We start from the raw sequence: 13550 nt of genomic DNA, 5'->3' as shown, positions 1-13550 counted from the left end.
TGGTATCCTCGTCACTCTCTCTGCAGAGCGATCCCATTAATATCTCTAACTGCCAGACCCAAAGGATCAGATCATCACTTCAGGCTAATTAAATCAGTCTCTCCTGACATGTAAGGAGAGTATCTAAAGTGGCCCAAGGCCTAGGTTAAAATGGATGAAGGAAGAAAATGGGGTTAATAATGTTCTCTTCTATTTATTATTTTACACTTTAACTCCTTCAGGGCATGTGGGGCATGGAAAACAGCTGATGCCCTGAGGTGCTCCTGTAGTACAGGTTGAAGCTCTTTCATCCAACATCCTTGGGACCTGACCAGTGCCAAATGAGAGAATTTGCCAGACCACAGGAGGTCAATATTGTCTAACAGCATTACAAGCACTTCCACTGTTTACTGGGCTCTGAGAAGACATGTAGGAGTAAATTACAAGTAAATAACCCCACAGGATACTGAGAGCCAGGACTGGTGGCTGAAAATAAACTTTCATGTGGCTAACTAAAATCATGCTGGACTACAGATGTTGCCCAACCAGAGAGGTTCAACCTGCAGGAAGTTTCCTATTGACTTCAGCAGGAGCAGAAATCATCCCATGGATTGATGTACGCCAGCTTGTTCAAATACTGGAGCTGCTTTTTCCAACAAGATTGAATATAGCACAAGAACCAAGTCTGACAAGTAAATGGACAAGAACAAACACAGCAGTCGCCATTCTGGTCTGCTGTGCAAAGGCTCACTCTGGAGAGATGCTAAGCATTGTCAGCTTCCATTTGCTTCACTGGGAGTCGAGAGTTCTCCTCTCCTCTCAGGAGTGCTCATCACCTTCCAGGAGTGGGCAGCAAACGCATTAGCATCACCTGTCAGTGTCAAAGGCAGGTGGTGTAGTTCCTTGTTCAACGCAGGTACAGCTGTTTTACTGTCATTAGAAACTACTGTGCAAACAAACAGTCTTTTACAGAAAATGGGCAGTATTTACCTAATGGTGTGTAATGGTCCTTAGGGAACATATTGCAACTGTTTGTATAATCATGATAAGCTGATCTTGAAACCTCTGTGTTGCTGGCAGTGGGGGTAATCTATGGGTTTTAATGCATTATCCACCAATAGCTTGATCCTTTTCCACTGAAGTCAATGTGAGTTTTGCTATACATGATTATAAGTCAATCCCCTTATTAAACATATGCCCTCTCTTTTTAATGGGGAGAAATTTTGCCACTGATGCCAGTGGGAGCAAGAACAGACCCCTAATCACAGTTTTAGGGTGCAGCCTGCAAACACTTACTACGGACTACGAGGATGAGTCCTAGGAATAGTGGCCAGGGAGTACTCTCTCTTTAAAGACAATGGGACTAGGCGGGCAGTGAGTACTGTTTTAAGTATTTGCAGGGCCAAGCCCTCACTTTGAATGGTTTCTAAATCCCTCTGTAATATCTGGCATCACAGAACATTAAAGGCTACCAGACCCCTGAGAACAGACAACAGGCCAGAGAGAATTTCATTAAAATTTTGTTAAAGAGAAATAAAAATATAAATTAGAAAACAGCAAGCAGGAAAAAATATAAATAGGTCCATCCCTGAAAAATGACATATTCCGCAGCCAAACTGGTTTAGGTGGAAAATCCCTTTACTTCAGCTTCCCAAAAAGCTATTTCTTTCTAAATTCAGATCATTGCTGTGGTAGGTTTATTTCTGTGGAAGCTCTTTTACATTTGTGGTAAGTAGAGAAAAAAATCTCATGCTCTGCTAGGGAGCGATCGCTCCCCCAGAAAGACATGTGGCTGAGCCCTTAGGAGCCCTGAAGCAATGTCACTGCTACCTACACAGCCCAGGATGTCACTTGGTAAATCTTAAGGAACTCAGTGACACTTAGACAGCTATTTCTTATCTTGTGAGCACACCTCAACCACAGAGACGACAAAACAAAACAAAACCCCCAAATTTAATGGAGATTTGAAAAAAAAATTAAATCAACGTGCACCGTTAAAATCAGTTTTAACAAAACAAATCCATGGTCAGGTAGGAATTCATGTATGTCACTAGGCAACATATAATGGATTTACAGGATCATAGAATGATAGAACACTAGAATTGGAAGGGACCTCAAGAGGTCTTCAGGTCCAGTTCCCTGCCCTCTCAGCAGGACCAAGCACCATCTAGACCATCCCAGATATCTAACGTGCTCTTAAAAATCTCCAGTGATGGAGATTCCACAACCTCCCTCAGTAATTTATTCCAGTGTTTAACCACCCTGACACCTAGGAAGTTTTCCTTAATGTCCGACCTAAACCTCCCTTGCTGCAGTTTGAGCCCATTGCTTCTTGTCCTATCCTCAGAGGCCAAGGAGAACAAGTTTTGTCTCTCCTCCTTGTAAACCTCTTTAAGGTACTTGAAAACCACTATCACATCCCTTCTAAGTCTTCTCTTTTCTAAACTAAACAAGCCCAGTTCTTTCAGTCTTCCCTCAGAGCTCATGTTCTCTAGACCTTTAATCATTCTTGTTGCTCTTCTCCGGACCTTCTCCAATTTCTTCACATCTTTCTTGAAATGTGCTGCCTGGAACTGGACACAATACTCCAATTGAGGCCTAATCAGAGCAGAGTAAAGTGGGAGAATGACCTCTCATGTCCTGCTCACTACAGTCCTGTTAATGCATCCCGGAATCTTGTTTGCTCTTTTTTTTTTTTTTTTTGCAACAGCATCACACAGCTGACTCTCATTTACGTCACGATCCGCTATGACCCCTAAATCCCTCTCCGTTGTACTCCTTCCTAGACAGTCGTTTCCCATTCTGTATGTATGAAGCTCATCGTTCCTTCCTACATGGAGTACTTTGCAGTTGTCCTTTTTAACACCTTCCTGTTTACTTCAGACCATTTCTCCACTTTGTCCAGATCATTTTGAATTATGACCCTCTCCTCCAAAGCAGTTGCAGCCCCTCTCAGCAAGGATCCAGGCCCCTCCCAGCAAAGCAAAGATCATCACCACTAACTAGCCTAAACAAAAGGCAAGTTATGATGCACAATTACACAGTACTGATTCCATCAAGCAGAAGGAAGTGGCTTGCATACACACTAGCCAGTAAGGTGCAGTGCCCCAAACTGGCCTGTGGCCTTTATTTCCTCAAAATGAAGACTCTTATGTTACATCTCAGAATCACAAATTCTGGCTCCACAGACCATTTCAGAAATAACCCGGAAATTCTGAAAGCTTTCCTCATTTACACAGAAGCAGCGATACCCTGTCTCAGTACTCAACATGCTGCTTGGTATGGTGAGTTAGGCTTAAACAGGTCACTTACCCAAGTCTATCCACACATGCAGACGATATGAGATTATACTGACAACTGGTGTCAATTACAGCTCTCAAGTCCTTTCCAGCGCACTGCAAGGAGAAAACAGAGCATTTGAAAGGAACAGCAGAATACAACAAAGAAATGCAATGTTACTTGCGTCTGTGCAAGGATGCATGTACATGGAACAAAGCACTGCTATTACATTTGCTAGGTCACTGGTGAAGTTTCTATGTTTACACACTTTCTCTTCTACTTCCCAGAACTTCTAAGCTGCGGTTTAGTGCATGTGAGGATGTCAAATTAATGCTTAAGTCTGGGTGGACAATAAGTGGCCCATTGGCCAGGTGCAGTTCACCACGACTAGCCCCTGGAGGGCCACCAGCGCTATAGTTACCTGTATGTCCACAGGTGTGGGTGATTGCAGCTCCCATTGGCTACAGATTGTGTTCCTGGTGAATGAGAGTTGCAGGAAGTGGCACAAACCAGGACACTGCTTTCCACAGCTCCCATTGGCTGGGAATGGCGCTCTGCAACCTATTGGAGCTGCAAGCGGCAGTAGCTGCGGATGCACAAGTAACTATAGCATCAGCCGCCCACTAAGGCCTAACCGTGGCAAATCACGCCTGGACCTCAGGCTGTTTATCACACACACCTGTGATAAGTGAAACTGTTCTCTAGAATAATCCACATGTCGACTTTGATCCTATGAGGTTCTGAGCACCTGCAACTCCCACTGAACCTTTATCTGTAGCTCTTGGGCTAAGCAGATATAAATAGTCCTTGTTGTGGAGTCCTGGGACTGCCCTTTTCCCAAAGGCCTGAGAGCCCATTCCTTGGCTGGCAAAGCTTTGCAGTGGAGAGTGATAAGTCACTGTGCTGACCAGAGGCCACATCCTGACAAGCAAACCTTCCTGATCCTCTTCCAAAATTACAAGCCCAGTTCCTCAGCTGATGTTAATCAATGTCTCTATACTGACTTCTGTGGAGCTATGTCACATTACAGCATCTGAGGATCTGGACAGATAACCAGCACTAAGCATCATATTTGCTCTATATAAACAAACATCCTTTGCCAGATGTAACATTCAGAGATGTTGGGAAGGGGTTGCCTTATGAAAAGAGAGCTGGGACCTGAGGGCACTAAGAGAGGACACCAAGGCTAGAGGGATGTCTTTCACTCGATAAAATCACCTTTTAAAATAAACATTCCCCAGATCTGCTATCCTCTCTGCTCTGATGTCAAAGGGAATGGCAGGCAGGCCGCTCCACAAAGTTCAGCCCAGGTCTGCCTAGAGAGGAGAGCTTTAAGGTTTGAGTCATGCTGCTTAATCCCACTCTGGCTGCCTTTGCTGCAGGGAAACTAGTGATGATGATGATGATGACGACAACGACTGATTAAATGTACTGAGCGTCACAGGAGCACAGGAACTCCAAAGCCCCAGGAGACTTGTGTTTGCATCACCCATCAGGACAGTTAAGGCTACTGGAACCTCTGATTTGCAGAAATGCTGTTATAGCCATTGTGTTAGAGAGCACAGTTAACTGGAAAGTAACAAAGTATTTTTTTCAGAGATGTCAGCCAGGGGCACGGGAACCATTTTTCTAGTTGGGGTGCTGACAGCCACTGAGCCAAACCACTTCAAATCGGGTGGGGGGGAGAGGCTGCAGCACCCCCAACACACACCCATCTCTTGGACCAGCATCTCTGCTGTGAACATGGTCCATTTCCTTGTCTGAAGGAAAACCAGACACCTGTCAAAATAATATCCCGTCAACAAAAACATCGCACTTCCAAACACTAACCCTAGAATACAAGAGTGTTGCCTTTATTATATGGGTGGGTTCGATCCCTCCTGCACTGCTATTAAAGGATTTAGGAGAAGCTGGCAGAGAAGTGGAGGAAGGAATACCTGACAGCACACTGATATTAAGTCGTCTTCCTCCTTTTTCTTTTGGTTGTCTGGCTTGCTTTGATGCAGCTTATTGGTCTGTGCTGAGGGGTCATTCTTCGGCGTCCACGTCCCTCGGTTGTTTCGTAATTTTGATAAGTTTGTCTCCAGTAAGCGTTTTTGCAGAATGTTATGTGGTTGCTTTAAAACAAAACAAATAATAATAAAACAATAACACTGTTGAGCTCCGCTGGCCAGTGATGCAAGTCTCAACAAGTCTTTTAGGTTGGATATTAGTAAAAACTATTTCACTAGGAGGGTGGTGAAGCGCCAGAATGGACTACCGGGGTGGAATCTCCACCACTAGAGTTTTTAAGTCCTGGTTTGACAAAGGCCTGGCTGGGATGATTTAGTTGGGGTTGATCCTGCTTTAGGCAGCAGGCTGGACTCAGTGACCTCCTGAGGTCCCTTCCAGCCCTAGGATTCTATGATTCTCTGACCCTGTGGATAAGAATTTGGTCCGATTTAAACTGTTTGCCATATGGCTTTTTGCCCCTCACTCTTCATGCTATTCTTTGCTTCTCCATATTCTTTAAATTACTTCCCACTTCCTGTGCAACAAGCACCCTTGCCTGTGTAAATCCTTCCTGACAGCACACTGCATTGGCCTACACACACACACACACACAGAAGTTCAGAGGTGGAAGTGACCTGTTCAGTCTGCTAGTCCATGCTTCGGCCAGTAGAGAGTTGTGCCCTGTACATTTTTCTAATGAGCTTCTTCTCATCACCAGCAATATCATCACACCACCTTCGACCTGAACTTCTGCCTGTAGGCTGTGCCTATATATTTGCCTGCTAATTTGCAAAGGTTCATATCATGCCGAGGCACTTGAACTCCAGTGGAATTTTATTTCTGCATGGTGCCTAACTCCCTTAGCTGCCTTTGAAAACACCACATATTTTTTAAATCAGTTTGTGAACTCTTTGCAGTGAAGTCCTTCTATTTTAACATTTTTCAGTAGAGCATGTAAAAAAATAAAAGTTACAAGAGACTAATGTATCATGATGTACCAAACATCAGACAATGAGAAAATACTTTTCCTAAAACAAATACCTTATTAGCATTTCATGGTCTGCTGGATTCATAGCATTTACTGAAGACCTGAAACTATATTACATTGATAAGAACTGGACAGGTATGGTGAAATACCTGTTGTCATTGAAACTCGTCATTTCTCTTTCTGATTTTTGCATTGAAAGGAAAACAAAATGTCTTAAGCTGCTGATGTTTTGTTTGATCAGCATTCATAATGACACGTTCTGTACAATGAGATACCACGCTCAGTTATTCACCTGTCAGTCACTAAGAAATATTAGATTTCTAATTATGACACCAATTTTATCATCAAAAAAGTAATGGGGCCAGTTCTCCCACCCTTAGTGAGAACTATCTGATTCCCCATGAAATCAATGGGACTAATTTCACAGGAGGATATTACTTAATGTAAGTGAGGTAGGATTTGTTCAGCTTTTTTAATTGTGTGGCATGAAGAAATAACTTAAGAAAAGAGTCTTCCCATTTAAGGCAGAAGCATTAGATGCAGAACCAGCACTGTGCGCTCAGTGAAAGTAATTGAAATAGACCGAGCTGCCCAACACTCCATTCTGTGAACAGAAGAAGCAGAAAAACACAGCAGTGCAAGGGCTTCCAACAGATTGGAGTGGCTGCACGCCCTCATATCCTTTTGTTTTTCCTACAGCACAAGCACGCATTTTTATAAGCACTGACTCCACACATAAAATTCACCAACACAAGGATTAGATGGCTTTTGTCCCCATTCCCAGGACAGGGAGCCTTTTACTTGTAGGCCACTGGTTCACCTCCTGCCCAGGCCAGCAGTGTTAGTGATTAAAGTTTCCAAAGCTTCAGAGTTCAGTGTTAGTCTGGATGCTTTCTCAGACCATCAGTTTCCAGGCCAGACCACCAATTCCCTGTGAAAGAAGTTACTAAAGAAGCAATGGTCATTGCCACCTTGCCTGAGAATATCTCATTAATTTCCAGTGTATAGGGTCTTACAATGCACGTGACAAGATCCATCATAAGTCATCACTGGGCTTGGACCTCTGATTTCTCATGCTAAAAGCATGAGTTTTTACTGCTTGATCTAAAAAAGTGAGCTCCCCAGCCCACAGCTGTAGCATACGTATTGATCTTTACACGGATCAGCCACGTAAGAGACAAAAGACCCACACTATAGCAATATAGATTGCAAGTGCAACTAAAACATATTTATGCTAGTTCCTCTGAAGTCTGAGGATAATGCTCCCGTCAGTCAGACAAGCATAGCTGTATGGTCCTGTGCATTTGGTATCTAACAAGAAGAAAGTTACAAAAGTCTCCCCTTGGCAACATTCTGTCCACGGCTATTATTAATTAATTAGTTTACACTTTGATTTTCCTTGACTTTCTTGTCCAATGCAGAGTGAGGAACGTTAGTCAGAGATGCGTCAAATGCTGGAAACAGACCCTGAAAAATCAAACAACTGTCGCAAAGTTCCCGCTGACAATGGCAGCCTTACCATTTTAAGAAAGAAAAGGAGAAAAGATTTTTTTTCTAGCAGCTTTATCATGGTTAGTGGTGTCCTCCCCTCACTGCGTCTTGGCAGTGCACCCAGGAAATGGTGAAAACAACACGGAGAAGTGGTTTATTCTGTATTAGGGGGTCCCCTCTCCAGTCATCACACTGAACTTCTTCTGAAGAATGAAACGTTCCATTGTACTCAGTAAGTGACACAAGTAGGTTGTCATTTCAGTATGGATCTGGGGCAAAAGTGATTTTCCTAAAGCATCACTAGAAAGCTGCTGTTTGTTTTGCAAGACCAACCAGAAGTCACAAGAAACCAAAAGCACTACTGGGTCCTATTTTATCTCATTTCCTAAAGTTCAGAACTGTCACCAATTTTGGCCCCTCTTTAATTTATATACAGATAAATGGAATATAGTCATCTGTGTTTCTGGCAGGCCCTCCCCACTGGTTTGGCTTCTGGCTCCTAATTTGACAGCAAAACACACAAACCAATGTTGTCATTCAGGATACTGAAAAGAGGCCCACAAGGGAGAGTTTAAGGTCTGTCTAGTCTTAGATGGAACTTGCTGTGTTCTGCTTAGGTCATTTATGCCTGGATATTACAGCAAAGTGTTTCTGAGAGCTAGTCAGAATTCTTCCTATGTGACAAACAACTTTTCGCTCTTCCTGCAAACCACTCATCAAAACGCACTTCTCATACAGCTCACTTAAGAATCAGCTTTCTTTTTCTCTCACTGCTGTTACCTCCTATCTTCCAGTTTCTCTCACCCCTATGGGCCAATATTGCCTCTCATTTTTTTCCCCACCCGTGTGCAGAATAATTTTTGTTCTAGGCACCCAGGCATGCGTAGATGTGCCCCACCAATAGAAACACATGCTGCCAGCTGTGGGAGCTCTACTAATCAGGTGTGCAGCATTTGAGTCTCGCCCGGGCAGCCGCCAAGCACTCAGCATACAGGGAACACTGCTATGGGCAGCTGATTTCTTCTGTTAGCTGTTTTAAGTTTGTCTGTAAGCTCCTGGGAATGGAGCTCTTCTTGTGTTTTGGTGTTTCTAATAAGGCGCAGGAACACACTTAAGGTAGTAAGATAGTAATAATGCAGACTCCCTCTTTCTAGCCACCTTTAAAACCTGAGGGTACATGCATAAAGAACTTGATACAATGGCACTGACTACTGCTATTGTTTAGAAAGCTTTGCACTGTCAGATGACACTGGCAACAGGCTAGCTGCCGTGGCAGGTAGACAGCTCCATCTCCATGGAAAAGGATAAGAACAAAAGTCACTGGAGCGGTTAGAAAAGCTGCTTTTGTTCTTCTAAATGTCCAGAATATGTCAGGCAACAGCTGAGTAGTACAGCTGGTCCCCGCATCTGGCCAATATACCAAAGCTTACTAGCTAAGATAACTGGCAAAAATAACAGGAAATCACAAGCTGTATTTTGGTGCTAACAAGAATATTTGAAGCTGTATAATAATCAGGATTATAAAAGGTCTAGATATCCTCATGCTTCTGGGCATAAACCAATATCTTAACTAATGGTGATTAGGAAGAAACTGGGCTTGGGTATAGGATATCTCAGAGACTTGCACCAAGGCTTCTTTTACCTTCCCGTGAAACAGCTGGTAATAGCCACTGTCAGAGCATCAGCTGGACCAGATCATATCACAGGTCTGATCCAATATGTTCCTATTGTCCAGTTATACTCTCAAAAACAAAACAAAATGTCTTCTGATTTCAAAAACTTGATGCATACCTAATGCTTGTACAGAAAAAATACAAGATCGTATTTTCACAGAGCTAGCGTATGAAACAAACTAAACGCTTTCATATCCAGCAACCCCGGGCCCAAGATGTTGCCAGATATGAAAATATGCCAGTTAATGGAGAACAGCTGGGGAGGCACAGACAGGGCTCAGGAGAGGCAAAGCCGTGGGATCCCCGAATGGGGCTGGGGGAACACTGGCAGCCTCGGGACCAGGAAGAAGCTGGCAGTGCCAAAGCTGGGAAGCTGGCTGGGGCCAGGAAGAAGCCAGCTGGGAGTGGGAAGCCAAGTGGGCTGGGAAGAAGCTGGAAGAGCCAGGGCTGAGCTAATGTTGGCTGGGGTTGGGGCTGGGGCTGGAACCAGGAAGAAGCTGGCAGCGCCAGGGCCAGAAAGCTGGCTGGGGTGAGGGGGAATGCTGGCAGCTCTATGAAGCCACCTGGGACTGGGGGAACTCTGGCAGTGATGGGGCCAGGGGAATGTGGCATGTTTATGCTGGTTATACGAGAGTTCCAGTTGAATAAATACCAGCTACAAGAGTGTTTAATGTTGTCTGCTACAACCAATGTATTCTAAATGTTTTGGGCCAGGTCCTCATGAATTGGTGTAGCTGGCATGAATTGGTGTAGCTTGATTCCGGTCAATGAAGCTATGCCTGTTTACACCAAAGAAGCAGCTGTCTACGCACAGCAACAGGAACAGGAAGTCAATATTGTTATGTTCTAGATATTTTTAATGAGAACCATTATATGTCATGCCTCATCCCTTTGAGAGCTCCAGTATATGCAGAACTGAGGAAGGATGACTCACACATGACAGATGATAGCTATTTGTACTGCTGCAGCCAGGTTAGTCCCAGGATAGGAGAGAAGCAAAGAGAGTGAGGTAATATATTGTATTGGATTCACATCTTCATGTCCCAAAGAAGAGCTCTGTAGAGCTCACGGCTTGTGTCTTTCACCAACAGAAGTTGGTCCAAGAAAAGCTTTTATCTCACCCACCTCATCTAAGTGCTCGTATACTACCCTCTTCAAAGAAGCATAAGAACCTGTATAGAATGGAATAGGCACCTCTCCAGCAGTTTCCTCTGTGTACACACACACACACACACACACACACACACACAAAACTGTGGTTCCCTGTCATGCCTGATACATGTGTGATTCTCTGAGGTAGCTGCCCTCCCCCTCTCCCCATCCTCTCCTTCCATGGCCCCTTTTCCCGAGCCAGGCCAGGAAGTTATTGAGCTCCTACGAAATGGAGCACAGAAGTCATGATGTAGCCTATTGCTTCAAGGGACTGGGAGTGAACTACCAGCAGGTGCAGGCCCTGGGACTCTTTTCTCCAGGACAGTGAGAGGCAGTCATTCTCTGTTTGCGTTCTTGGCCCATTCAAGCTCTTCCTCAGGCACTAGCTTCAGCGTCTCCTTCTGCAAGGCTAGAGCTGAAGGAGTTTGGGGAGACAGGGAGGGCAAGAAGGATTCAGCTCCAATGACAGAGGAAACTGAGTGCTGGGAAGACAATGAGCTGAACACATGAAAGCCAAGACAGGAGACAACTCCCCTTCCTGGCTACGCCAACAGCATTTGATCTTCTTCCATTTTCATGCTCTCATGTACCAGAAATGTGTCCTCACATGCAGGGCCAAATCCTTTGAGAGTTAAGATGGGAAGGAGTTCAGGGAGGGGCGCTTACCATCTGTGGCAATATGTGGACAATAAAGAAGCTTTGAGGCAAAGCTCCCGACATTTCAGTGTTGACATGCTTAGCATTCTGCCTAGCAATTTCCTTTACATTAACATGTACCCCCACCATTTAATTACAAATTATTCCACAGCAATTCTATGACATATGGACTTTTTTCCTCTGAAAAATACTTACTTGTAACCCTACGGGGTGTTTCACTGAAGAGATTTCTATGGGCTTGAGATACGAGATACTCTGTTCTATGAGATACTCTGTATTACACTGGTCACTATAACCCTCTAACTAAGCCAAAAGAGAAACATACCAGCAAATGCTCAGAAGCACTCAGAATTGGGCCATCAGCAGAAAGGAAGGATGGTTTTCTGGTTACAGCACAAGACAGGGATGACAGTAAATGTGGGTTCAATCCCTGGCTTTGCCACAGACTGCCTTCTGTGCCCTTGACCAAGGCATTTAATGTCTCCGTTTTCCTTCTGTCAAATGGAGATAACAGCACTTGCTATGTCTATGTTGTCCCTATAGAATGTAAATCGCTTAGGGTAGGAGCAATGACCAGCACAATGATACCCCATAGCTTGGGCATCTACTAGCCATGTCTATAACAAACATGATCAGAGGGAAGCACCTGATAAGTTGGCTCCTCTTGGAGAGATCACAAAGTAGCTCCTCTTTCTTCTTCCACCTGAGGCTCTGCTAACAAGTCACAGATAGCCTCCAATAGACATACTTGGCCTATTAACCCCAAGCAGAACAGATCAAGTCCTGTTATTTATAGTTCTGACACTGTACAAGCCTGAAAGCCGTAGCTTCCATGTTAACGGAGAGGCAGCCGTGTTCGTCTGTACGCCAACAAAACAAAACAGCAGAAATGCAGCACTGTGAAGATGAACAAAATGATTTATTTGGTGATGAGCTTTTGTGGGACAGACCCACCTCATCAGATCAATCTCATTTCCAATACAGCCCGACATTTATAAGTACACACAGCCAATCAAAGGGTGACAGCGTCTTGGAGCTTGAGGAAGGAAAGCTTATTACAGAACAAGAAAATAAAAATATGACAAAATAAGTGAATTTGCGAAATGTTGTCTTTAGTCAGGGATGTGAAGCTACAACAGAACAACAGAGAACCTAACTATAAATACGCCCAACCCTTGGATCCAAGCACTGAAAAAAGCAAATAGAAAAATTATAAACAGGGCTCTACATGAGACTCTTAAGCCTCTAAAGTAGTTTATGCAACAAAATCGTCCTAGCCCACATTTCTGTCTGCCTTTCACCTCTCGCTGTCTGGAGGGAGTCCAGTAAAGCAAGAAGGTCTACTATCCAAAAGCCCAGATGTCCCTTCCAGGAGGGACAGGCAGAGGCTAGCTCTGCAGCATGCTCTCTACTTCCTCCAGTCCGGGGGATACACACACATCTCCTAGAGCCAGAAGGGACCTTGGGATGTCATCTAGTCCAGTCCCCTGCCCTTTTGGCAGGAGCCAGCACTAGCCCTGACGTCCATTTGCTCCAATCCCTAAACGGGCTCCACAAGGATTAAACTCACAACCCCAGGTTTAGGAGGCCAATGCTCAAACCACTGAGCTATCCCCCCTCTGAGTAGGGAAGACTCAGCAGGGATTGGGCTCTGTGGTTGGCAGAGGGGCTGGCCAAGCGGGGAGTAGCTTAACTTGGGGAGCTCATACCCTAGAAGCCAATGGGGAGGGCTTTCTTTCTGCTGGAATGCCACAGAATGGCGTTCCAGCACCTCTTCTGCTTGGGTGGGGCAGGGCGCCACACCAGGGGCTACTCCGGGTGGTTTGCACAAGGCCACGCTGGGCCGGAAGCCACTCTGGGTGGCTCGCACATGGCTGCACCGCGCTGGGAGCCGCTCTGGGCGGGAGAGTGGAGGATCCACCAGCTGCTCCTATGTGAGGTATGTGGGGGGGCGGCTTGAGGCTGCGATGGAGGTGGGGGGGATTAAGCCTGGTGGGGGGTTGGGGCCACAGAGGATCAGGGGGCATTAAGGCTGCAGTGGGTTTGGACTATGGGGGGCGTGGATGGGGTAAAGCAATGGATGAGAAGCACAGGGTGCCCCAGGGGCTGCTGGCTGCAGCAGGAGCCAGGGAGTGACTTGCCCTGGGGGTGGTGGGAAGGCAGCAGTGCCCCCCCCCACCCCCCCGCTGAGAAGGCAGCTGCCTGGGGATCACCATCTGCACTCTGCGCCTGTGGAACACCTGTGCCTAGCAGGGGGTGGTTGCACCCTTTTCACACCCTGCAGCACCCCAATCCCCACAGCCCATGGCCACAGCGCCCTCCTTGGCCCCAGTGCTGCC

The 13550-nt window shown here is 45.4% G+C and overlaps 1 protein-coding gene across 1 annotated transcript in view; it reads right to left on the bottom strand.

Moving 5' to 3' along the window:
- Positions 1-13550, bottom strand: part of NRIP3 (nuclear receptor interacting protein 3) — a 38495-nt gene that overhangs the window by 10036 nt on the left and 14909 nt on the right. Inside the window, exons 2-3 of the mRNA XM_074998926.1 lie at positions 5196-5375; positions 3292-3374 (exon numbers count right to left, since the gene is read on the bottom strand). Of these exons, the coding sequence (XP_074855027.1) occupies positions 3292-3374; positions 5196-5375 (263 nt within the window). The remainder of the gene's footprint in view (positions 1-3291; positions 3375-5195; positions 5376-13550) is intronic.

This window comes from Carettochelys insculpta, chromosome 6 (genome assembly GCF_033958435.1).
Source record: "Carettochelys insculpta isolate YL-2023 chromosome 6, ASM3395843v1, whole genome shotgun sequence".
NCBI lineage: Eukaryota > Metazoa > Chordata > Testudines > Carettochelyidae > Carettochelys > Carettochelys insculpta.
This window is presented reverse-complemented; position numbering and strand designations above follow the sequence as displayed.